Source organism: Petaurus breviceps, unplaced genomic scaffold (genome assembly GCF_028583685.1).
Source record: "Petaurus breviceps papuanus isolate PSGF00001 unplaced genomic scaffold, PetGlider_PUasm1.0 79, whole genome shotgun sequence".
NCBI lineage: Eukaryota > Metazoa > Chordata > Mammalia > Diprotodontia > Petauridae > Petaurus > Petaurus breviceps.
Window position 1 is genome coordinate 9,226,009 of NW_027186523.1, and position 24,804 is coordinate 9,250,812.

The window sequence follows — 24,804 nt, forward strand, 5'->3', positions numbered from 1 at the left end:
TTAGTAGGATGAGCAGGGGTTACAAGAAGAAGAGAAGGAGGAGAGGAGGAGAAAAGAGAAAAGGAAAAAACAAAAAAAAAAAAAAAAAAAAAAAAAAAAGAAAGAGAGAGAGAGATCGGGAGAGAGAGAGAGAGAGAGAGAGAGAGAGAATCTGATCAAGCAGTTTCTGCTTCTCTCTCGGGTCACACACTTTCTGCTCCCCACTACCGAGGTTGGTACTGTATCTGCATTTCTTTTTTTTTTAAGTGTCTATTTTTCTACATGTGGAAGTATCTCATCTCTCCTTTCTTCTCTCCTCTCTTCGTTCGTCCTCTAGTGAAAGTTTCTGGATTTTTGAAGGCTCGAAAATTTACAATGCTGGGTTAGAGTTGCACAGACCAGGGCTCTTGGGATACAGCCTGAGGTAGATTTTTATCCCCTTGAGCCTTTAGGAAAAAAATAACCATCAACAAACCAAAAACTTTTTTTTTCTTCTGTAGCAGGAATCCACAGCAATTGGGGCGGGTGGGGGTGTTGCGTGTGTTAAAAGGAAAGAAAAACCATTGCTGGTAGTCTGCAGCTAAAGTCTTGGACGTTTTGCGTGTGTATCTGTGCCGAGTTCTGCAGGCTATAGACGCCTCTTGTTTTATGTATGTGCTCGTGTGTGTGCATGCTTGTGATCTGTCTGTATAGGAGGTGGTGCCAGTTCATAAAACTCAGGTGCTAAAGTACTTAAGTGCTCACCCAATTTTCCCCCCCTCTTTCCTTTACAGGTGACCCGAGGAGAGACTCATCTTGAAAGAGCTGAGGAAAATCCGTGGGGAATCTCATTTTTAAAAATTTAAATCATCATCATAAAAAAAATCCTTTCTTCCCTTTTCCTCCCATTTATTTGAAATTTATTATTTTTCCCTTTCTCCCTTCTTTGAAACAATTCTAAAAGACAAAAACCAATTCCCTCCTCTCCTTTCCCATTCTACCTCTTCCATACTACTTACGCGTGAAACAAGACAAAAAACCCCACCACCGACAACAGCAACTGGGAAAGAAAAAAAAGACCCAGCCCCTAAGCAAAAAGCGAACACCTCCAGAATTCTGAGCTGTCTTTCCGGGGAAGACCTCGCGCAAGAGCGTGATCCAGGAGATGGAGGTGACTACGGACCAATCCCGCTGGGTCAGTCACCATCACCCGGCAGTTCTGAATGGCCAGCATCCCGACACTCACCACCCGGGGCTCAGCCACTCTTACATGGACCCCTCACAGTACCCTCTGCCAGAGGAAGTGGATGTACTTTTTAACATCGACGGACAAGGCAACCACGTCCCACCTTACTACGGAAACTCTGTTAGGGCCACGGTACAGAGATATCCTCCGACCCATCATGGTGAGTACAGTTGATTTCTTTCTTATCTCTTTTCTTTACCTGGGCCCAAATTTCTAGACACTCCAGCCTAAGGCTCGATGAAGAGATAGTTTCACGTGAAGGAGGTATGGGGACGTTGGAGAAGTTGGGGAGAAGTATACGTAAAACTTGATTTCTTTTCCTCATTCCGGTTTGGAGATGGTAGTGGTTTCTGTTCCGAACAGAGATAGCAAAGATCATCTATTTTTTTTTTAACTGTTCATCTGAGTGATGTGAATAATAAAAAAAGGGCTACTGATTTGCTTTCTGATCCAAAGGTGTAGGCTTTGCAATGAGTGGTCCTTTGATCCAAAGGTGTAGGCTCTGCAATGAACACTCAGTCCGGGTTTAGGCAGCCCTCTCTCTACCTGGCCAGAGTTGCCTTTCTTCAGGCTGCGCTCCAGTTTGGGGAGCTTGGAGGCTCAGAGTAGAGAAGGGAGCAGGGTTTTAGGGGGACCACCTAGTCTGCTTTAGCTAAGCTGTGACACCCCCAACTGTGAATGCCTCTGTAGCCGAGGATCCTAGACAGCTTGTATTTCAAGCATTCGGGTGAGAACTGAAAGAGAGGGAACTACCTAAGAAAACTTTTTCTGGCTCTTTTATATTTTGGAAACTCTTTCTGAGTTGGGGCGACTGGTTCGTCCAAGGGTCTCTGCATTTGCAACTTCAGGCAAATTTTCAGCAATCCAAGATTTATTTATATATATGACTCCTCTGGCCTTTAAAGGGAAATATGGTCAGATCCCTGCAGTTTTCTGGCTTCCTTGGTGTTAGGAAAATGTAATTCAGACCTGTAGACTGGAAAGCAAGCAGGACATTTCATAGAAAGACTGAGTATTAATTTTAAGGATTCAAGGCTTCTTAGATTCCCGGCTCCACAGAATTTTCCTGTCCAGCTTTGCTTCAGAATTCCTGGGGATCGCTTTTACTCTCAATCTTTCTCTGAAGATATACCTTCCTAGCTCCCTCTTTAAGGCCTACTATTATTATTCCCTGAAGTCCCTTTAAAGATTAAGGACTTAATTTTTATTTTTTTAATTTAGGGGAAGATTCAAGTTGTTATATATTGTTTTCTCTTCCTCTGAGAAGTTTGGGATAGGGATGAAAATTTTTTAAAAAGCCAAACACCAACCTGGACATACTTTTCAAACAAAAACTCTGAGATTTTAAAACATAAAATGATCCTGTAAAAGAAAGAGAAGCAAAAAATGACTCAGGACAAAATATGGAGTTCCTATTCCAAGAATGGTTCCCCCCACCCAGATTCCCTCTAACTCTGGGGACAGAGTTCCCCAGTAGCAGACTTCAGGGGTCTGCTGTTACCAGATTTAAAACAATTGTTTCTGCCAATGGGGCGCTCTTTGCCCTTACTCAGTGCATATCAGCAGTTAAGTGGAAATACAATCGATGCAGACTTAATGTTATTTACTATACTACTTCCTGGATAATAGTGAATCTTGACCCTTTATGTTCAAAGAACTCCCTTTCCACACCCCCTCCCCTTCCTCTCTCAGATTTTAGTTTCAGTATTGTTTTTAATGGTTAATAGAATAGTAAACATTAATGTGAATGCTGGATTATAGGATTAATCGGTGGTGTGGATCTGTAGGTACAATTCTAATGTGCACTTTTAGTGTGAGTTCAGCTATAACTAGCTCTGGTTTATGTGTATTAAAAATGAGATATGTGTTACCCCGAGGTCATCCTAGGTGATAAATACCTAATACATATTCCAAGTTACAATTCAACCTTTGTTTTGGGAGCCCATCTGGGGCTCATTTTATTTTCATCCATGACCTATCTTGGAAGGGGGAGCAAAGTAGAGAGAGGCTCCTGTCCCCAGCTTATAGCCTTGGACATTTTCTCTGACAGAGCATTCGAAAACTTTTCGCAAAAGCCATCCAAGTCCTTTTGGAAGTAGCCAGGCTGCCATCAGTAAGTGTTGCATTCAGTTAGCCCGGAAATAACCCTCAAATTTCCCCTATCCTTTTTCCAAAACCAATTTTTTCCTTTCCTGTTTCTGCAGTTCTCAGCCAGGGGCTTCTATTTGGGGTAGAGGGGTGTGATCGTGCTGTTAAATGTTCTGTGAATACTTCCATTTTAAAATGAAAGGAAGGAAGAATGAGAAGGAAGGAAGGAAAAAAAAGGAAGGACAGAAGAAAGAAGGATTGTGAAGGAAAGAGAAGAGAGTTGGGGGACACTCAGGTGTCTTGACTGACTTGATGGTTTCCAGTCTTCAACCCCCATCAACCAAGGGATCTGAGTGGTAGAGGAGGAGTATTAAGGAATCTGGGGCTGGTGGAGAAGTCTATTGAAGAGAAATAAATCAAATTTTAGGGAAAAGATAGGCAGGGATGTGATTTAGAAAATAAACTGGGAGAAGTTAAGTAAAGTGTGGGATCCTGCCTACCCAGCAAACTCTAGGCCCAAATATCGACTAATCAAGATTGGGAAGCAGGGGGAAGGGTCTCTTTTACCTTCTCTAAAAGAGACTTTTGGGGCTAGGACTCATTCCCCAGGCTCCATTCAAAGAGTGGGAGGAAATCCCACCTTGCTTTCACACTTGTTAGCACAGATTCTGCGGCTCTTCTTTGTAGAGAGGTCGAGGAAGCTCCAGGGAACCCCTGTTGTGTTTGAGTCACCCACTGTATTGCAGCAGTGTGATTTCAATCCCACTTCTCTTTTTACTCCTTTCTTTCTTCATCTGTCCCCCCCACCCCATCCCCCTTCACTGCAGGGAGCCAAGTTTGCCGCCCTCCTCTTCTTCACGGATCCCTGCCCTGGCTGGACGGTGGCAAGGCCTTGGGGAGTCACCACAGTGCTTCGCCCTGGAACCTCAGTCCCTTTTCCAAGACTTCCATTCACCATGGCTCCCCGGGACCCCTCTCGGTCTACCCGCCGGCCTCATCTTCTTCACTGTCCGGCGGTCACTCTAGCCCGCACCTCTTCACCTTCCCACCCACCCCTCCTAAGGATGTTTCCCCGGATCCGTCCCTTTCCACACCAGGCTCAGCCGGTTCAGCTCGGCAGGATGAGAAGGAGTGCATTAAATACCAGGTGTCCCTTCCCGACACCATGAAGCTGGAGTCATCTCACTCCCGGGGCAGCATGGCTACACTTGGGGGAGCCTCCTCTTCTGCTCATCATCCCATCACCACTTATCCTCCCTACGTCCCCGAATATAGCTCTGGACTCTTCCCTCCCAGTAGCCTGCTGGGAGGATCACCCACAGGGTTCGGATGTAAGTCGAGGCCAAAAGCAAGATCCAGCACAGGTAGGATCTGTCTTCCTCTCTGCCGGACCCTTTTCTCTCCTCCATCCTGAGACCCAATCTTCCCATCTTTTCCCTTAGCTCAGGGAGGTGATTAGAGGGCTCACTACCTTGCATGGGAAAGACAGAAGTTTTTTTTCCCCTTTCCCAAGTATTACTGCTTTGATTCTCCCCATTCTTCCAAATCAGGGACTAGTTTGGAGGCATGTCCGATCTTACCCCTCTGGTCATTAGAATCTAAGGAAAAACAGATTCAGTGTAAGGCTCTTGCAATAAACTAGTGGATGGGGAAGGAAGAAAACCAAAACCGAAATAATACTTCTATTCTTCAAAAACCAGAATTTTTATATGCTGAAAATGACTTTGAATCACTTTACAAGAAAAAACGAAAGTCCAAGAGAAAAATCATTATCTAATATGAAAATCAAACCTCTCCAACGTAAAACGCAAATTACCCTGTAACCCCTGTTACTATCTGTTCAGAATTTGTTTCCCCCTTCATGCCAGTTAAAAAAAAGGATAAGTTGAGGCAATGGCAGGAGAACCTTAGCTTTTTTTGGGGGGGGGTGGGGGAGGCAGAAGACCCTAATGAAAGTAATAAAATCTTAACATAGGAGAAAGAACTTTGCCTGGCAGGGCTCCCAGTGAGAGAAAAAACAGGGATGATCAGGGTAGCAAGGGGAAGACAATGCTGAATTTGAAATCAAAAGCCACATTTTATTAATCTCTTACTCTCTTCCTGTGCCTTTTCTCTCCTTGTCCTCTCAACCTAGTAAGAGGGACACGCTGTGGATTTGACATGCAAGCCATAGAGAACAGAAAAGAATATGGAAAGGTTTTTCAGGTGTGACTCTCTCACACATTTTCTCCTTCTCTTACACAAATCAAGTCTAATCCGGAAATAAAGCATATTTATTTTATTGGTGTAGCCACCTGATTGAACAAAAGCCAAAATTAGAAAAAGAAAAAATAAACAATTGAGCTGGGATTTTTGCCTCAGAGTAATAAAATAAAAGCCTCACCAATTTTGTCTCCCATCAGAGTAATTGGAGTCAGAGAAAGGAACTCTGGAGAAAGGATTTTTCAAATTGTTTGTGGGGTTTTTTTTTTTTGATGGATTTTGTGAATCGGGTGTTACTTGCCTTTGGATTCTGCTGGTTAAGGCTGGGTTCTTCTTCAGAACAGCCCAAATGTCTTGACTCTGCAACCTGAGTGGGTTGCAAAAAGAAAAAGTGAAATCCCGCTGCCTAGTGTGGGTGAGAAGAGCAGCCTCAAACCAGAGTTTCCAAGGCCCCTGGTGGTTTTTTTCCCCCTCCTGTGGAGGTAGGGGCTTGGGAGCCCAGGAACCATGAGATCAGTTTTCAGGGCTTTTTCCAGGGTGACATTTACTCCGACTGTCTGAGCAGGACTGTCTCTATTTAGTTGATATGTTTTAGCTAATCCAATTATTTTCAGACTGCTGCACGCGACAGTTGCATTGTTTATCCCGCGCCAGGAACTTTAATAGAGTCCGGATGCGGTTAGGCTGACAAAAAAACTCAGACCTGCATGTTCTGTACATGAAAGTAGATGAGAGGGAGAAAAAGGGAGGGAGGCTAGATGGAGGAGACAGACAAAAAGCAAGAGAAAGGAGGAGAGAGACAGGGACAGAGAGAGAACGAACTCAACCCAGCGGGTCCTAGAGCGACCTGTTGTGCTTTGAAATAAGGGCCCTTTGGGAGGTCAGGTTGTTGGAGGGGGAGCTTATTTGAGGGAATCTTAACTTGGGATACTAGAAATCCTGAGGGAGAGGAGCTGAGTTTGGGGGCTGATTTTTAACACCAGCAGCTTCCTGTATTTGGGGGTGTCCCCACTCTAGGAAGAAGGATAGATAAATGTAGATAGTCAATGCCTTAGCCTGCCTTGCTGGTGCTGGTGGTTGGAGAAAGGGGTTGGAGAGAGACCCATATTTCCCAAAAGCTCTCTTTTCCTTCCTGCTCTCCTCACCCTTGTTTTATTCCCCACCCCCACCCCATTTTTGTGCAGGCCTCTCTAAGGACTATCTGATTATCTAGAAAAGAAGGCTGTGGTTAACATAAACCAAAACTAGGAACACCTACTTTTTTTTTTTTGTATCCTGGTTCAATTTCAACCTGATTTTTTTTTTCTTCTTACTACCTTCACACTTCTCCCATTTCCAGTCACAAAACCCCGAAGTAGGACCCCTGGGCACCTGCATGTTAGGGGACAGTGTTGGAGAGAATGGTTGTTTCAAAGGACCCTTTGGTGGAAAAACTCTCCAAGGCAGGTGGGGAATTTGAGGGAAGGGGATTCACTTAGTTTTAGTGTTGTTGTTTTAAAAAAAAACACATCTTAACAAAGTCAATGCAGTTACTGAAGGAGGAGAAAAGAAAGAGAGGGGCTGCAGCATTTTGGAAGAACGGTTGAAGTTGTGGTTAGGGTGGCTATGACTTTTTTTTTTAAATGCCTGGGTGTTTGTACTCAAATACACCTTTGGGGGGGAAAAGACTGAACTATTTTGTATGTGTCATTTTTATTCTCCCCCTCCCTGAGCTTAGCCCTTAGTTCTCTCAATCTCCAGTCTCACCCCCACTCTCAGTCCCATTCCCAGCCCTCTCTGATTTTGGTTCTATGGCCTCTGGGTCCCTCCAAGCAACCAAACCAAAAATCAACTGGTGTTTGAAACTGGCTGTTGAATGTCAAGAGGCCTCACAGCTCTGTGGTTCTGACACCTAAAGGGAGGTGTCATTGTAAGCTGTTCACCCAAAGCACAGGAAAAAAAAAAAAGAAACAGAGAAAGAGGAAAAAAAAAAAGAAAAAGAAGGCCCAAGAGGGTCTCATTATCTATTAAAAAAAAAAAGTTGGTAACTTGCAAGAAGCCACAGACTTGAAATAAGCAACAGCAACCAGAAAAACCCCAACAAACCCCATACCCTTAATGAATTGAGAATGAATTGCCCACTAGTGCCTAGACCCAGGCTTAATGTGGTACTACTGGAAGAAGTAACCAGCTGCCCCCCCCCCCCCTTAACACTCAGCAGTTCCCCTTGAAAAGGAAGCTGTCATCCTTCCTCTCCCCAGAAAATAAAGTAAATCCGACAAAATATGTCTGCCCATTTGAAGTACCCATTCTGCTAGTAACCTCTTGCGTCTTCAAAGATCACTGATTCCTTTTGGGGCTGAGATGGGGGAGGGCTCAAACTTGGAGTCCTGAGGAGGTCAGGTCTTTTGCTTCCTATCACAGGACTAAAAATTAAGTGGGCCTTTTCAACTGTCATGTACTTGACGACCACCTTAATGAGTGAGTTGTGGAGAGATTGTCTGCAGAGACAGATACTAGTATCAAGTCACTTCTTCGCCTAGAGACTTTATGTTACAGGGAGGGACCTAAGAAAAAGCTCAGGGCTATGTTTTGGGTCACTATATTCCACCTCCTTCTATCCTTTCTTTTTTCTCTTTTTGTACACACCCATTTCCTCAATCCTTTTAGATTTAAGACCCAAAATAAAATGCCTATGAATACAACTCAATGCATCCTTTAGAAATCTTTGGATCTAACTCCCTAAGGGGAACCCCCCACCCCAGACTTATGGAGTATAGAATTTTATATCTAGAAAGAAACTTAGAGAAAGAGTCCTCAACAAATTCAACTACCTCCTGTGATCCAATCCCTCTTAAACAAGACAAACAAAAAAGCACAAAGACAAGCAAACAATAAAACAGTTAACAATAAAATCCTTTCAGGTTGATTAAAAATGAACTAGTGGTTTCTAGTTTTCTAGATGTTTGTCCCCTCCCCCATCAATTTGGAATTGGAATTGAAAGTGAATGAAATACAAATACCCACCGGACTATGTTGTTTCCAAAGAGCAGATGCCAAATCATCCTTTCTCGACTTTCAGGGATCCAGTTTTCCTAAATTTCCCTCTGGCTTTTACTTCACATTTTCCTAGTGACTTTTCCCCCTCCTCTTTGTTTATTTCTTGAAGCAAAATCTTTTGATCAGAGGTGGGGAGCCTGCAACTTAGAGACCACTTGTGGCCTTGTAGGTCCTTGGGTTGTTTGACTAAGTTAAAGTTTTATAGAACAAATCCTTTTATTAAGGAGATTTGTTCTGTGAAGTTTGAATTCAGTCAAAAGGCAGAACTTGAGGACCTAGAGGGGCACATGTGGTCTTGAGGCCAAAGGTTCCCAACCCCTGCTTTTGACCCTCAGAGATTCTCCCTACTTTCTCCAATAATTCAAGTTTAATCATCTTGACCTTTGAAGACACTTAGGATCACTGATGATTAGACTCAATCCTATAAGGGAACTAGCTATCGGGGTCAGGTACCCAAAGGGAAAAAAACTCAAGGCAATGGTAAGAATAGGGTCAGAGAGGTCAACAAGAAGGGGTGAGAAAACTGGCAGCAAAATCCACCAGTGTCACCAAGAGAGCAAAGTGCTACAGTCACCCTAGTAAAAATAATTTAAAAGGTCATGTCGTGACTTAGCCAGAAAGAAATCTGGTCTACAAACTATCCTATTACACTCGTCTCCAAGTTTTTGTGTCTCTATTCGGCTCTCATTGGGACAACAATGAATACATGACTTTGCTTGGCTTAGTTTTCCACAAACAACAACAAAGAAGCCTTTGCCTGTTTAGCCTAAAATTAACCAATTACCCCTATCTATGGCCCTTCTTCCCCTTCAGTATTTTGCTCTAATAACAGTTCTCTTGATTTTTCATCTTCTTCCTTTTGGATTTCTCTCTCAGCACACCTTTCCACCTTAATTTTCTTTTTTTCTTCTTCATCAAAAATGTCTCTGTCACTCTTAATCAAAGTTTACTCTTTTCCTATCAGGCTTTGAGTTAGTTTAGTTGTTTATGAGTCCAGCTAAGTGACCAATGGAAACCTTAACACTGGAATATCTATCTCACTAGGGCTGGGATATTCTCTTAATTTACTGTCACCTGTCCAATGGAGTTTACAATTTAATTGGAATATGAATCCAAAGGCCTATTTAACTTCTCTCAGCTAGTCCTTCAATTGATCAATCAATAGATGAATCTATTACCTACTTATCTGTGCATCTATCTTTATATTTTTTCCTATCTAATATATGCTGTCTAATTAATATGTGTGAACATATACGATGATCTGAAAACAAGAAATGAAAATAGGTCACCCCATTTTCTCTTCCTTTTATTTTGAGACCTTGTAGCTAAGCTCTTATATTTTCCTTGGATTTAAAATTTTCTCAGAGAAATAGTTTAAGTTGAAATCTGCTTTCCTCTTATTTAAGACTCAGTCTTTCTAATCAGGTTCCCTTCCCTCTCCCCCGCCCCCAAAAGAGGCAAAGTTCTATTGCTAGTTAGCAACAGATGTAATTTTTGTTTGAAAAGTATTTATATGTGTGAGTGAAGCAGGAGTTATACAAGGAAGGAACAGATAATCGATATTTTCAACAAGAATTTGGGGGAAATTCCCTTCCAAAAAGGGGGAAAAAACCCTTTCCTTTTTCCACTTTTCCCTTTACAGCCTACACCCTCATTTACTCAGCCTTCATGTGTGTTTTCCATAAGTGACTTATGTGTGATCTTGTTTCCAGAAGGCAGGGAGTGTGTAAACTGTGGGGCGACCTCAACCCCTTTGTGGAGGAGAGATGGTACTGGTCACTACCTGTGTAATGCCTGTGGACTCTACCACAAAATGAATGGACAGAACCGACCCCTCATTAAGCCCAAGCGAAGGCTGGTAAGTTCTTGAGAAGCACTGATCCAATCACTAACCTTTTTATGTTTTTAATTTCCTCCCTTCAGGAAGAGGGAGGGTTTTTTTTTTTCAGGAAATTGGCAGGACAGCCCAAAATCATGTCAGATTGCTCAGGAGAGGGGTCCCTCCCCCTTTACTTCTCTTTCTCAATCCCCATATCTGAGTTATTAAGAATGTGCCTGCCAGGTTACTAAATCTTGGGTCTGTGCCTTATTAGGATGATTGCTTTTTACAAGACCAGAATGGGTGATTTTAAAATATACTAGAAGGTCAATATAAGACTTTCCCCCATAGGGAAGAATTCATTATAAGAACTTCTTCCAAAGGGGTTTAGTTACTGAAGGAATAGCAGGTAGTGCCAAGGCAAGAATCCTAAAAACAATACTTAATCATAGCCATCATGTAATATGAATTCAAAGTCTATATTTCTGTTAGTTGTATTGTAAATAATCAACCAGCCATTAAGCCCAAATAGTCTTTTCCTTCCTCTCTGGGATAAGGATTCCTCACTACAGAAATTCCTCTGGGAGAAATTTTATTAATTTACCCCTAATTTTCACAACCAGGAAAAAGAAAGAAATTTAGATGATTAATATTTTGGTTCATTTTCTATTTGATATACCATTAACTTGTGGTGGTAGTGTTTTTTTTTTTTTAACTTCTTGCCTGTTAGGAGTACTCCAGAAAAAGTAGATCTATGCCAATATCCTTTCCACCCCTAATTAATAATATTGGTTTTCATTTCTATAATCTTTTTAGGTTTATAAAATACTTTCCTATAAGGAGACAGGGAATCACATAGGTTAAGTAATTTGTTCATAATCACCATTTGTAAGTATTGGAATTGGGGCACATGACCCAGGAAATATCTAAGGGAAATTTATTTGTAGTCCTGAGTGTCTGTGTGGTGGTGGTGGTGGTGATGACATTCAATGGGTGCTGAAGACTCAAAGGGAGGAGGAGGAATTTTCCCCTTGCAGATCAATAGATGAATTAGCATCCACCAAAATCTAAGGAAAAAATGGCCTCTGTAGTGTTTTTTAAAAAAGAAGTAGTTGCACTTCCCATCAACCAACACCTTTCACATCCTCTCTAGAAGAAGGAAAAACTTTCTAGGGATGGAAGTGCTCATAAGGCTTTGATTTTTTGGCAAGTCATAGATCTCCATACTTTTTTCTCTTCTCTGTCAGTCTTCCCTTCAACTCTCTCAACCCCCCACATGCAGGTTTTTTTTTTTTTCCTTTCTCTTATGTGCAAAGCTAACTTCCTAGGAAAAAGCTGCCGGATATCTGAGCACTGGAGATAACTCATAAACAGCAGCTCTGCTTCCCCAACCCAAACATTAAGATGTTTGAAAGGATCAGAACTAGAAGGATTTGAAAAAAACAGCTGGAGGTGTTAGTGTAAAATGAGGGTGATCACACCACAAAAGAATGTTCTGAATCACCCAAAACCTGGCCCTGGTTGAAAAAAAAAACCCTCTTGTCCTAAAATGTCTTAATACCCTTGAAGTGCAGAAAGTGAGAAAAAAAAGAAGAAAACAAGGTGTGTGTGTGTGCGTGCGCTTGTGCACGTGTGTAACTGTGTGTGTGTTCACATACTCCCATACCAGGGCTACCTGTAAATTTTAAGTCTTTCTCTGACTTATCATCTGTATAGATTGCAAGTTGGGAAGACTTTTTTTTTTTTTTATCATTTTGCCTTGACTCAGCTTCCCCAAGAAAGCACTTGGAACTCTGAGTAATAATTGATTTTCATTTTAAAGTTCAGTTGCTATGAAAACTTTTTCATCTGTCATTGCTTTCTTAATCATCCTTTCTGGAGAAATTTATATCTTTATTTCCTTAGAAATGAAATACACTTGACACCTATTCAGACTTTGCTTATCCTGGAGTGACACTTTAACTGCTAGACCTATTGAACCTCTGTTTTCTTCTCTCTTCCTTTCCATATAGGCCTTTCTCCTATCTCTATAGTGTCCCTAACTTGCTATTCTCCCCATCCCAGATCATTTAAAATTTGGAGAATTATGCCCAAGCTTATAATACAGCACTTCTGAAAGATACATATCTACCATTAAATAAACTGATACAAGACACATAAGTAATCCCTTAAGGGAGAATCATATATATATTTTTTTCCTTTTCCTTAGTGCTACCAGGGTTTTCTGAATTTCTCACAACCAGAAAGTAGTTGAACTGCTTACAATATTAATGCAGTTTGCCTTCTGTTAATAGACTGAAGAGTTTGACTTTTAAAAGAGATTCTACATTATTTTGTGTAAAACAGAAGGCATTTTTGCAGTCTGTCATTATCCATATTAACCTTGGTCTGGGTTTGAAGTTTATTTTGTTTTATGTTTGTTTTTTGAGCTGGCATTATGCATTTGTAAAATGTAATATTTACATTCATATAATATATAATCAAACTATTTTGGTTCTTTTGAGCTAGCATTATATATTTATAAAATATAATATTTATAGCCATGTAATAATGATATAATGATCAAACTCTTGGATTTTTGAGGTGGCATTGTATATTTGTAAAATATATTTACATACATACAATAACCAAACTAAATGTAATAACCAAAGTCTTAGTTTTTTTTGAGCTAGCATTATATGCTTGTAAAATATAATATTTACATTCATATAATAATATGTAATAACCAAGCTTTGGGTCTGGAAAAGCAAGGGACCATAAATGTACTAATAACTTCTGGGAATTATTTTTAAAATAATCAAGGGAAGTTCATAATAATTATGAAAAATAATACTTTTTATTTGTTTAGTAACTTTCTTTTTAAGAGTGTATATGTGAAATGATTTCTTGGGTATTTCACTATTAATGCTTGGTCCCTCCCTTGCAAAATGACAGTTTAAAAGACTCCAAGGCATGTAGAATTAAGTCAGTGCTCTTGGGATATGGTGAACAGTCCATACAACTTGGCTAGCAAAGCATTACCAAAGTTTTTCCAAGATGATATTGTTTGAGACTCTTAATTTTTAGATTAGTATTGTCTAGGGAGCACTCACATTTCTAAAAATTGTGTCTTTGGTATTTGGGAATCAAGAAATCAGGTGTTCATGTACAGGACAATTTAGTGACTTTGAAAGGAAGAGCAACATTATCATTAAGTCAAAATAGCTACTGATCGGGTTTTTTTTTTGCAATTTCATGTGTTCGTCTAACTTTTCTCTTGATGTAATATTGAACAGAACCAATCTAGCTTCACTTTCTGGTTGTTTTTCCTGGAACACAATCCATTTGATTAACTGCGAAGGACCATGCCTTTTTTTTGGGGGGGGGGGAGGGAAACCTTAGGGGAGATGGAGGTCTGAATATAGTAGATTTTTTCAAGTATCCTTCCCCTCCCCCACAACTTATTTTAAAGCTGGAGAAAGTGATGACAATTTTAAAGAAATAAAATTTCTTTTCCCCAGACAGAAAATGGTCCCTTTCCAATACTACTAAGGAGTTAGAAATGAAAAATAAAATTGTTAAATAGTTTTAGGAACTTAAAAAATGGTTGAAATAAGAATCTTTTCGTTGTTCAGTCATTTTTTTCAGCCATGTCTGACACTTCATGACCCCATTTGGGGTTTTCTTGGCAAGATAGCAGAGAGGTTTGCCATTTCCTTCTCCAGTTAATTTTACTGATGAAGAAACTGAGGCAAACAGGGTTAAGTGACTTGGCCCCTGGGACACACAGCTAGCAAGTGTCTAAGGCCAGAGTTTTCCTGATCCTACTCTATCCTTTTAAAGGGAAATAAATGTAATGGCATAACGAGGGAATCCAGGGAAGGGAACAAACATTGATTAAATTCCTACTATGTGCCAGGCACTGTGCTATATGTATTACAAATATCTCTTTTGATACAGACAAATAGATAGCATGGGCATTGCCTCTGATATTGTACTCACTATTCTCTATGGGATGGCTCAATTGATTTACTAAATGTATTGGCAGACCTGGGCATAAATCAAAGTATTTGGGCATGGGGGTAGGGGTAGGGAGGAAGGAGAAAAGGGAAGAAATGTGGGAAGAAGAGGAGGAAGAGGAAAGAATCAGGTTATTTGGCCGAAGAAGACCTAATGTTTTTATTGAGTAACAAATTTCCTTGATTTTAGTTAGTGTCATTGACTTGAAAAAAAATCGAAGGATGAGAGTGTTGTTTGTCATTCATGGGTAGCAAGGAGGACAGTTTGAAGGTGTAGGCTGCATAAGATACCACTTTCAACAGTGGGCTCAAAGTATTAGGAAGTCTTATCGACAAGTAGCTGAAGGATGCCTGACTCCGTGTTTCCTGAGTCACAGAAAACATGCTACTTTCATTCAGATATATCGATACCCATATACTACTTGCCTTTTATTTTTGTTTGTTTGTTTTTGGGTTTTTTTAAACTGTCTTTTTGGTTGCCTGGGCTTTTTTACATTACTATTGCTTTATTTTACATAGCTCAAGCTGGATAGAATTGTGACTTCAGTTTTCCCTCACTGTTCTTGTGCCCATTTGCTTAGTAGCACTTCTTTATATTCATGTTAACTGGAAACTTTGCTGTGGAAGCAGTTCTATAGGCCAGGACCCAAGAAATGGGACTACTAGCCTGGGGGATGTGAAACTTCATGCTGTGACCTGTAGGCCCCTGAAGAGTTATTTCCTAGTGAGTTCTGAGGGTGTCCAGAGGACAGTGGATATCTTCCAAGCGCCAAGGATAGCTTTTTATATCCTTGTTAAGGTTACCCCTCCCCCCCATCCCACCCACTTACCTCAGACCAAATATGAGGTTAAAGTCAAAATAGTCAGAGCCATGTCCTCTAATGTGTATGAATTAGCTCTGCTTAGGTTTGTCTAAGCCGATTTTGGGGATCTTCATCACTTTCATGTGGGCCACTTGCTAGTTTTGATTTCAATGACGATTTCTTCTTCTTTTTTTTAATGCCTTAACGTATTTTACCTTCTTCCCTCTCCTTCCTCCCACTCCCTCCACCCCCAGTCTGCAGCCAGAAGAGCAGGTACGTCCTGTGCAAACTGTCAGACCACCACTACTACTCTGTGGAGGAGAAATGCCAATGGAGATCCCGTGTGCAACGCCTGTGGGCTCTACTATAAGCTGCACAATGTAAGTGGAAATGTAGCCTCAAAGAGCCTAGTGGGCAGCAGTGACTCTATGTTCTAAGCTTTTCCATTTCCTTTCTGACTTCCCTGTTAATGGAACCGACTCTATTTGGGTAAGGGTATTGGCCCCAGATCACTTCTGTTTAGTCATAATTAATGTTCAGAGAAGGGTAGCCACTGGTTAATGATTTTTGAGGAGGCCACAGTAACTCATGAATACCATCCACGAGGGGGAGGAGGGGCCATGAGCTTCAGCAGTGGGGGTTCGCATGTGAATGACATAATAGATATTTCAAATCTTAAAAGATATAATGAATGCAGCAGAACCCACTTTGGAGCATTCCTGTTTTTGGTAATGAAAAAAAAAAGGACCTTGCATCAGTAACAATATAGTTTATCCATGTAAAGGCCAAGTTAGGAGAAGTTTAGACACACAGAACAACATTATCCACTTAACCTGCTTTGGAAAACACAACATGCAGTGTCACAATGTGATATGCTAAGTGTGCCTGGTCTGGTTTTTCAAGAAAAAAAATATTCTCCTTGGAAAACAAAAAAGAAGCCAGCAATTATATTTTTGATGTTTCCTTATTTTTCCTTTTTTTTTTTTTTCTGCAAAGCCGAAGAGGAAAAAGAGAAATAGAATTATAATGCATGGGTTTCGATTCCTGAAACCAAGAGGAAAGATTCTATGACTGAGGAGTGAAGGGGGCAGGCAGTGGGTCAGAGGTAGTGGTGGGGAGGTGTTGGTAAAAGATGTGGCTAACCCTGTGCTTTGAATTTTAAATGGGCTCCTTCTATAAGACGTGAAATGAGATGTCTCAGAAATTTCATCTGATGTCTTTGTCCTGACTAGCTAGCACATGCATAGAAACCCTGAGGAAAGCAGCAATGTGCAAATACCTATGCCCAGCAAAACAAAGACTCAGTGCTTTGTCTTATATCTTATCAACAGAACAATCATTACTGATGATATTAATAATAATCACAATTCCCACTTTTATTTGTCTCCCTGGGGTTGGCTGCTATGGGCTCTTCCTATATTTGTCATTGCCTCCCCCACCCTCCTTTTTAAAATCTCTATCATTTTTTCTCAGGCCAGGACACTCACCTTAGTGCCATGTATCTATAGACCCCAAAGTAAACCTCTTTAAAAAGAAACTTTGGGGTAAAGAGCCACAATTTTATCCCTCTCTCATTTCTCTCCCTCAAGATTCTTGGCCATTCTGACATTGGCAAAGTCCAGTGGGAAGGGGAAAAAAGCATAAGTTTTTTTTTTTTTTTAATTGCCCAAGGGCTCTTCTGGCAACATTTCCACCTCAACAAAGAATACCTGGGATTTGGAGAGGAAGCTCCTTCTTGTTAGCTTTTTTAAGCAGAAATTCTTGGGTCCTGCTGGCATTGCTTAGGGATGACTAAAGCACCCCAGCCTTTATGGGCCTTCCCTCTGCTGACTGGGTACACTAGAAATGCTCTCCCTTTGGGAAGAAATCTCCTGAATTTTCAGTCTCCCTTTGTAAAATCTGCCATTTTTGCCCTTGTTATGGTTCTCGTTTGCTCTCAAGTGTGAATGGCTGCTTATTTTTAAGTAATCTAGAAGAAGCCCCATTTTGTACTTAAGGGGAATTCTGTGGCCTACTGGATGGAGGGAGAGCTAAAGGTGTGTGATTAATTGCTGGGAGGTTCAGAGTATGTAGATTTATTGCTTTCTTTATCATTGACACCACTGATAAGAGCTCCCTCCTTCAGGGGATGGCAGAGCTGGGGTATGCATTTATGTTGGTGATTTACTTGGAATAAAGAGAGAAAGGGGAAAAGGAAGAGAGGCAAAGGTAGGACTAGTAGTGGCTTTAAGAAGAAATATAGGCCTCTGCGGGTGAGGTAGGTGTCCTTGAATATAGCTTTGGAGATAATCTCTACCCTCCCAGTTCTCCAAATTCCATGAGAAGTTGTTTCACAATTTACCAGTGGACCAATGCCTGCCTAATAGAAGCAAGGAGATGGAGACCAAGACACACAGAATATTTTGTGAGGAATGCTAGGCCCATTCCTTTGGTATTTGCCCAGGGCAGCATTTCCTAAACTGATTTGTCTGTGAGACAATTTTGGGCTTGAAATAAATTGATGAAACCCTTAAATGCTGTTCTTCGGAATCTGGGGCTATAAAATGCCCCCTGGATAAAAAAGAACCTGGAAAATTTTTAAGCAAAGGGGGGGGAATTAATTCCTTTCACATTGAAAAATTCTAAGCATAGTGTTTTGTTGACAAATATGATTTCGTACTTAATGTTGCATATGGGAAAGGATCAATAAAATAAAAATTTTCTCTTGCAACTTCTGTTCAGTTTCATGGAATTCCATTGGGGAAATACTGCCTCAGTGGTAGGGCTTTAGTACTAGGAGGCCCATTTGATGGGTTGATGATGTCATCCTGGGGCCTCTTGGCACCTGTGGGTACAGTAAGAGTGAGTTTTCAGGTTTCTCCTTATTCAGAGAGCAAAAATATGTCTCTGGGTATGTGTACTCACACTTTCATTCTGCCATATATGAGTTAAGAGAAAAATCTGACAAAAACAATCGTCAAATTTGAATTGACACTCCTCCCCAAATCAGGTGGCCAGGGTATTGGCTTTAAGAGGGGCACTTCTGTCTGTCTGTCCGTCTCACTCACACACACACACACACACACACACACACACACACACACGAAGTAGGTTTTGTTTTGCTCTTATTCTCCATTTGACTCAAAGATGTCACTTGTCAGTTGCTATACGATATGGCTACCTACCGATTTGGATTCAGAGCCCTAGAAGGCTCTTGTCTGTAGTTAGTGGGATTGGGACAAATAGGAGACATATGGGAAAATCATCTGCTTCCTTTTTTTTTAAAGTTATTTAATTTTTTTCAAAGATAGCTTGGAAAAGTGGGAAAGTTAGAAGTTAGATTTGTGTTCCAGTTCTGGCTCTCCCACTGGGTAATACAATCTTGGGCAAATCACTAAACTCTTCAGACTTGATAGGAAGCTTGGATTTGGTCTTTTCTCCCAAATCTGATATTTCATATATGTAGATCTGTTTCTTTCCTATATGGATCACAGTGTCAAGAATTATTTTAACTACACAATTTTCAATGGATTAAAGTAACTTTATTGTAGAATGAATGTAAGAATCATAGGGTCATAGATTTAGAACTAAGGGACCTTACAGGCTATCTAGCCTAATCCCTCATTTTATAGATGAGGAAACAGAATCAAAGAGGTTGTGACTTGCCCAGGGTCCACAAAAGTAACATGTAGCAGTAGTAGTGGTAGTAGTAGTAGTAGTAGTAGTAGTAGTAGTAGTAATAGTACTAGGCAACCTTAAAATAGTGCTTTTAGATTTGAAAAAAAAGCTGGCCATTTCTGACAGTCCTCAAGGAACTCCTCTCTTCATTCCACTGCATTCTTAACAAAAGAACCCTCTTAGTGGTGAAAGTTTAGCCACTGTGGAGTTTATGACCAAGAAAAACCTTCTCACTTTGTGTAGTGATAATAAGAATCATATTGAGATAATTGTTGGTATGTGAGTTTTGTTTGCTTAGCAATTGGAGGAAATAATTAGTTCTCATTTTCATGGTCTTGGCATTTCTCCTGCCCATCTAGATATCTTCGTAGATGCAACGAGTTTCTTTCTAGTTATCTAGGTGTTCAGCTATCTGCATATCTATATCACAGGATCAAGGTGATGTTGTAGTTAGTTATCTGGGTTTGTGTTATCTGGGGATCTTGATATTGTACTTAGATTCTGGCTATGTACTGTTACCTGTATATCAAGATATCAGCATATGGAGCCATGCCTTTGTAGGTCTTACTCTATGGGTATAATTGTACATCCAGATTCTTACCTAGCCAGAGATGGTAGAAGGGGTAAGAGGGAGCTGTTCTCTCTCTCTGTAGGCCTCAGGGTTGACCTTGATATGAAAGCTGATGAAGAAAGTGCTGAGATTTAATTTTGGGAGTGGCCTTTTTGTTTATTTATGCTGCTGAAACTCTCCTAGCCCTCCCAATGCAATGAGGAAATGAGCCTTATGTCCTCACCCTCAGAGATTATGCCTGGGCTTTATGGATACCTCCAGATTCCTGTCCCTCTGTCACATCTTAGCTCAGGGCTCCTCTTCGGCATTTTTGTGCTTGCTGCTACCAGCTGACATAGTACTAGCTCTAGGAACTTGTTTGGTATTTAGCTGTTATTTTCCTCAGTGTCCATTTTTTAGTTTTATAAGCAGCTGGGTATATCCTTAAGCTCTGGAAGATATCATCCCTTCTCACACAGGAAACAGGGTTGGAAAGGGCTGTTTCTGCCCCAAGGTACATTAGGCAGATCGAGCAGGTTCTTGGGATACCAGAGTTTCCCACAGCTTCAGGGTCAGACCCTGGCATTAACTTTTACTCCTCTTCGCTTCCTTTTTCTTGGAAATAATGCCAAATGGATAGAACCACAGATTTTAAGTGACTTGCCCGAGTTCAGGCCCTACAGGGTAACAGATACATGCCTGAGCATTTGTATTCATCTGACCTTGACCAGGTGGGGGAAATATTAGTCACACAATTATATGTCTCCAGTGGTACTACCCTCCCTCATCACCCCAGGTAAATCGATTTTAAAGAAGAAATGGGATGGGTTCAGAAGAAAGAAATTATAGTCTCCGAAGCTAAAATGTAGTGTGATTCTCAGAGCAGGGTCATGTAGGAACAGTAACTGAGATTTATCTTGCTTTGCTCTGGACTTTCAACATCTGTCCATGCTTGACCTTTCATCCCTAGGCTGAGATTATTTCAGTATCTGGCAAAGTGCCATTTGAAGCATTTATTATTTACTGATAGATTGATTGATTGCTGACTGATTATTGGGATAGGCAGATCCTTGCCCTAAACCAAGATACAACAGAGTCAAATTAAGAGCTCATAAGGGTTTTAGATTTGGTAGAGAGTACGAGGGAAGCAATTCCCTCCTGAAAGAGCTTTGGAGCTGAAAACAGCCTGTAATGAGGAAAATATATATATTCCAAAGGAACATTTTAGTGCAAGACTCATCCTAAAAAGATCAGGACCAAACCCAAAATTTCTTGAATGGTTTGATATCACAGTTTCCAAGGCAGATACTCTTTCTTGATCAGTGCTTGCCTGGGCCAGATCAGAGTGAGTGAGATTGGACTTATCTTTTGAAGTCATAAATTATATTTCTGTTTTGATCAACATGCAAGCAAAATGGCATTAGGTGAAATGTCTGAAAGAAGAATTAAGGAAAAAAATAACTTCTGTAGAAATGAAGTCATCCTGATTGGGTCCCAAAAATGTCTTTTGGAATGATAGAGTTCCCTGAAGAAATTTCTCTGAGATAATACTAACAAAACTGACTGATAAACTGTATAGTAATTTTTAATTCTTGATCCCTGAAAACGGGAAGCAAATCCTATAACCCAAAAAGTTTCCATTTGAAAGAGTCTTGGCTTCCAGGGAGAGGGTGAGAGGTGGGAAGGAAGGCGGGAAGAGATCTACCCGCATGACCCACTCTGATGGTGGTGGTATGATGATGTATGAGAACCTTTGAAGCCATCATGAAAGCAAAAAAATATATATAATTAATCTTTGTTTAGATTAACAGACCCCTGACTATGAAGAAGGAAGGCATCCAGACCAGAAACCGAAAAATGTCTAGCAAATCCAAAAAATGCAAAAAGGTTCACGACAGCCTGGAGGACTTCCCCAAGAGCAGCTCATTTAATCCGGCCGCCCTCTCCAGACACATGACTTCTCTCAGTCATATTTCACCTTTTAGCCATTCCAGTCACATTCTGACTACTCCAACACCGATGCATCCACCATCCAGCCTCTCTTTCGGACCTCACCATCCTTCCAGCATGGTCACTGCCATGGGTTAGACTTCCCTGTTCGATGCTTAAAGGTCTCAAAGTGAGATTTCCCCCCCTCCCCTTTATACTTGCATTTTTGCAGGAGCAGTATCATGAAGCCTAAAAATGATGGAAATATGTTATTTGAAGGCAGAAAGAAAAGTGATGTTTGCCACTTTTTAAAAGGAGCTCACTGTGGTGTCTATGTTCTCAACCACTGAATCTGGATCCCATTTGTGAATAAGCCATTCAGACTCATATTCCCTATTTAACAGGGTCTCTAGTGCTGTGAAAAAAAATGCTGAACATTGCATATAACTTATATTGTAAGAAATACTGTACATTTGAGGAAGACTTTATTGCATCTGGGTAGCTCTAAGAAGGGCATGAAGGACACCAAGAAATTTAAAGAATATGGGGAGAAAAAAAGTGCGGAAGTAAGAAGAAACTAGGTCTAATACCCACATGGACAAGATGCCAGTTGTGTTTCCTTTCACTGGCCACAGTTGTTTGATAACATTTAAAAAAAAAAAAAGAAGGAAAAAAAAGTCATAGGCAGATCATTCATTCAAGGCTGTGGGCCTGTGCATAGGAGGAAACACAATCAATTCCAGGCAATCAGTGTTAACATTCCGATATTGCCACTGAGGGTTTTCAGATAGCCATTCTCCAGACCTATATGCATTGTGAACAAGTCCCTGTAATTGTTGTTTGTATGTATAATTCAAAGTACCAAAATAAGAAAAGATGTAGATTTATTTCATCCTATTATACAGACTGAATTGTATAAATTTATTTACTGCTAGTGTTAAGAACTGCTTTTTTTGTTTTAATATTTTTTTCTCTATATATTTTTTGTTTGAATAAACTAGATTACATTCAGTTGACCTAAGGTGGTTGTGCTCTAGAGGGTTTATTTTCCATTTTTTTTTTGTTGATATTTATTAAATAGCTTCTACGGGTACAGCGGCATCTGTCTTTTCACTCACTCTTCTTGCGGCCTGTGCTAATGCAGGTAGCAATGTATGAGCTACCAACATGCATGTTAGCAATCGAGGCCTTCACTGGCCCAAGTCCTTCTGAGAGCAGTAGCCTGGCTGATTTATTAGGCCCCTTTGTGTTCTGTGCTAGTTGTCACTGCCTTAATACAGTCTGTTGGGGAAAAAAAAAGCTGCAACATTAAAAAAAACCACAAGATAACATGTCATCAAAGCGATGGCCAAGCTCTCATAGAATGTGGTAGTTGTAGCCTATTTAAATATATGAAGCTTTTTGAAAAAAGTCATGTAAGTCGTATCCACAAGGAGGTAATTTTAACCCTCACATTGATGATCTATTCCTATGGGGAATTGTTTGGGTGTTTGTGGGGGTCTGAGTTTGTCCCAGAAGAGTTTATTTTTGTGGTTGAGGCAACTGTCATGGCTATCATACCCACCAAGCTTGAGTTCCCTTGACTTGCCTTTTTTTTTTTTTAATCCCTGTGGGACCTGGGTAGGCAAAGTTCCCACAGGAGAAAATGGGACCTTTCCCTGCCTGAAACCCACAGTATGAGACTGCTGCAGATGGATTCCTTGTGGTAATGTTCAACATGTAAATGAACTGGGCTGGTTCTTGGGTTTCATTTCTGTTTTGTTTTTCTACTGTTGAATGGAATAACACCGCAGTGAAGGATTTATTGGAATGTTTGCGAGACATGAAATAAGCATTTTGTAACGCTGTATATTTCCCTTTTACTCTGTTGACAGAATGTGTAACTATGGTGCACATTGAAAAATCTATGTTAATCACCTCTCTGCTTTCTTAAATATTTTAAACCTAAAACTCAATGTTGAAATAAAGGAGTAGAGAATTGCTGAGATGCAAAAGGAGTTCTTACTGGCTCCTAATTAACCATCGACAATGTTGTTTTCAATTACTTTAAAAGCACCAAAGGAATACTCTCACCTTTTGCCATATTAAACTTGGTGAATTTTGTCATAGTCACGATGTCTCAGGACTTGCCACCTCTTTTCTTCACGAGTAGATTTGAGTAAATGCCCTTTCACCTTGAGAACAGGGAGTTCAAATTCTTTACATTCTTTGAAAAAAAAATAACCCAACACAGCAACACCCCAACAACTTTGAGTCTTAAATAATGTAGCTGTATTGACACATTTGACCATATTCCTTCCTCAGAAATGTCATTTCATCATCCTGTATATTGTGTTAACATACTAAGGTGTTTCTAGATGATGCAAAGGGTTTTTTTTTTTTTAAAAAATAAATATATAAAGTTCATGGTGACGACGAGTCAGTTTATTCTTTAGAATATTATCTTTCATTTTCAGTTTTTCTGTTTTTGATAAAGCACCTCAGAGAGCAATACTAGAGAGGGGTTTAATCTAGAAAAAAGCCAGACTAAGTGCTGTTGACCAATGTATTGCTACAATGTTTCTGAGTAAACTGTATCCCTAATTAATTTTCTGTCTGTCTTGTCTCATTTTTGAAATATCGGTTACATTAGTTCCCATTCAGGGGAAATACCTGAGAAGCAAAAAGTGTAACTGGGGATGGATTGTTTCTTATTTATTTTTTTTCTTTGAAAGCCCAAACCATAGGAAAAAACACATGGGTGAATTACTGTATAGTATTAAGATTTCTGAAGTCTGCCAATAATGAATTCATATATTCAGGATTTTGACTTTAGCTTATATTTCTCGGATGACCCCTCACACACATTTTTATAGCTGAATAAAAAATGGAGAAATCAATAGACCTTGGGTCTTATTGGCACTCTGAATTTTTAAAAATGGTTTTAAGCATTTGGATAAAGTTCATATTCCACCTTCAGAAAAGTAGCTAGCAGTTGGATAAACGTGATGGGAGGAAGTAGGAATTCCCAGAACCTACATCCCCAAATCAATCAACCTCTTGGAAAAGTTCCGGAAGTTTTGGATTGGTTCCAGTTTAACTTGCTTCTCACTCTTAGCCTTCATTTTGGCCTGTCTTTCCCGAGCCTGAAACTGAGAACAAGGAATGCTTTTTAATATCTTGAGGCTTGACAGACCAGAAGGTTTGTGGTGAAACACCTGATTTCTGACACTCCGTGAGCAAAACTGTGTTTTCCCCACATCACTGAAATGTCTTTAAAAAGGATTACTTTCAAGATAACAATATTTTACATTGATATCATTTCAGAGCTTTCCAAGTCACATATATTATCTCATTTGATCCTTAAAACAGCCCTTTGAGCTAGGTGCTAATTTTATCCCTATTTTACAGAGAAGTAAAATGAGGTTAGAGAGGATAAGTGACTTGCCCAGGGACCTGGAGCTAGTAATTAATTGTCTGAGGGGAGATTCGAACCCATATCATCCTTACTCCAAGTCTCCTTCTACCACTACACT

At 40.3% G+C, this 24,804-nt stretch overlaps 1 protein-coding gene across 3 annotated transcripts in view; it reads left to right on the forward strand.

The window, feature by feature from the left end:
* Nucleotides 1-23,876, forward strand: part of LOC138175822 (trans-acting T-cell-specific transcription factor GATA-3) — a 48,917-nt gene extending 25,041 nt beyond the window's left edge. Inside the window, exons 2-7 of one of the 3 annotated variants that reach the window (XM_069106327.1) lie at nucleotides 49-211; nucleotides 753-1,364; nucleotides 4,120-4,656; nucleotides 10,246-10,391; nucleotides 15,408-15,533; nucleotides 21,164-23,876. In XM_069106327.1, coding sequence (XP_068962428.1) covers nucleotides 1,124-1,364; nucleotides 4,120-4,656; nucleotides 10,246-10,391; nucleotides 15,408-15,533; nucleotides 21,164-21,448 — 1,335 coding nt within the window. In that variant the 5' untranslated portion in view covers nucleotides 49-211; nucleotides 753-1,123 and the 3' untranslated portion in view covers nucleotides 21,449-23,876. The remainder of the gene's footprint in view (nucleotides 1-48; nucleotides 212-752; nucleotides 1,365-4,119; nucleotides 4,657-10,245; nucleotides 10,392-15,407; nucleotides 15,534-21,163) is intronic. The other 2 variants (XM_069106329.1, XM_069106328.1) reach the window with 2 other exon arrangements.
* Nucleotides 23,877-24,804: the final 928 nt, after the last annotated feature.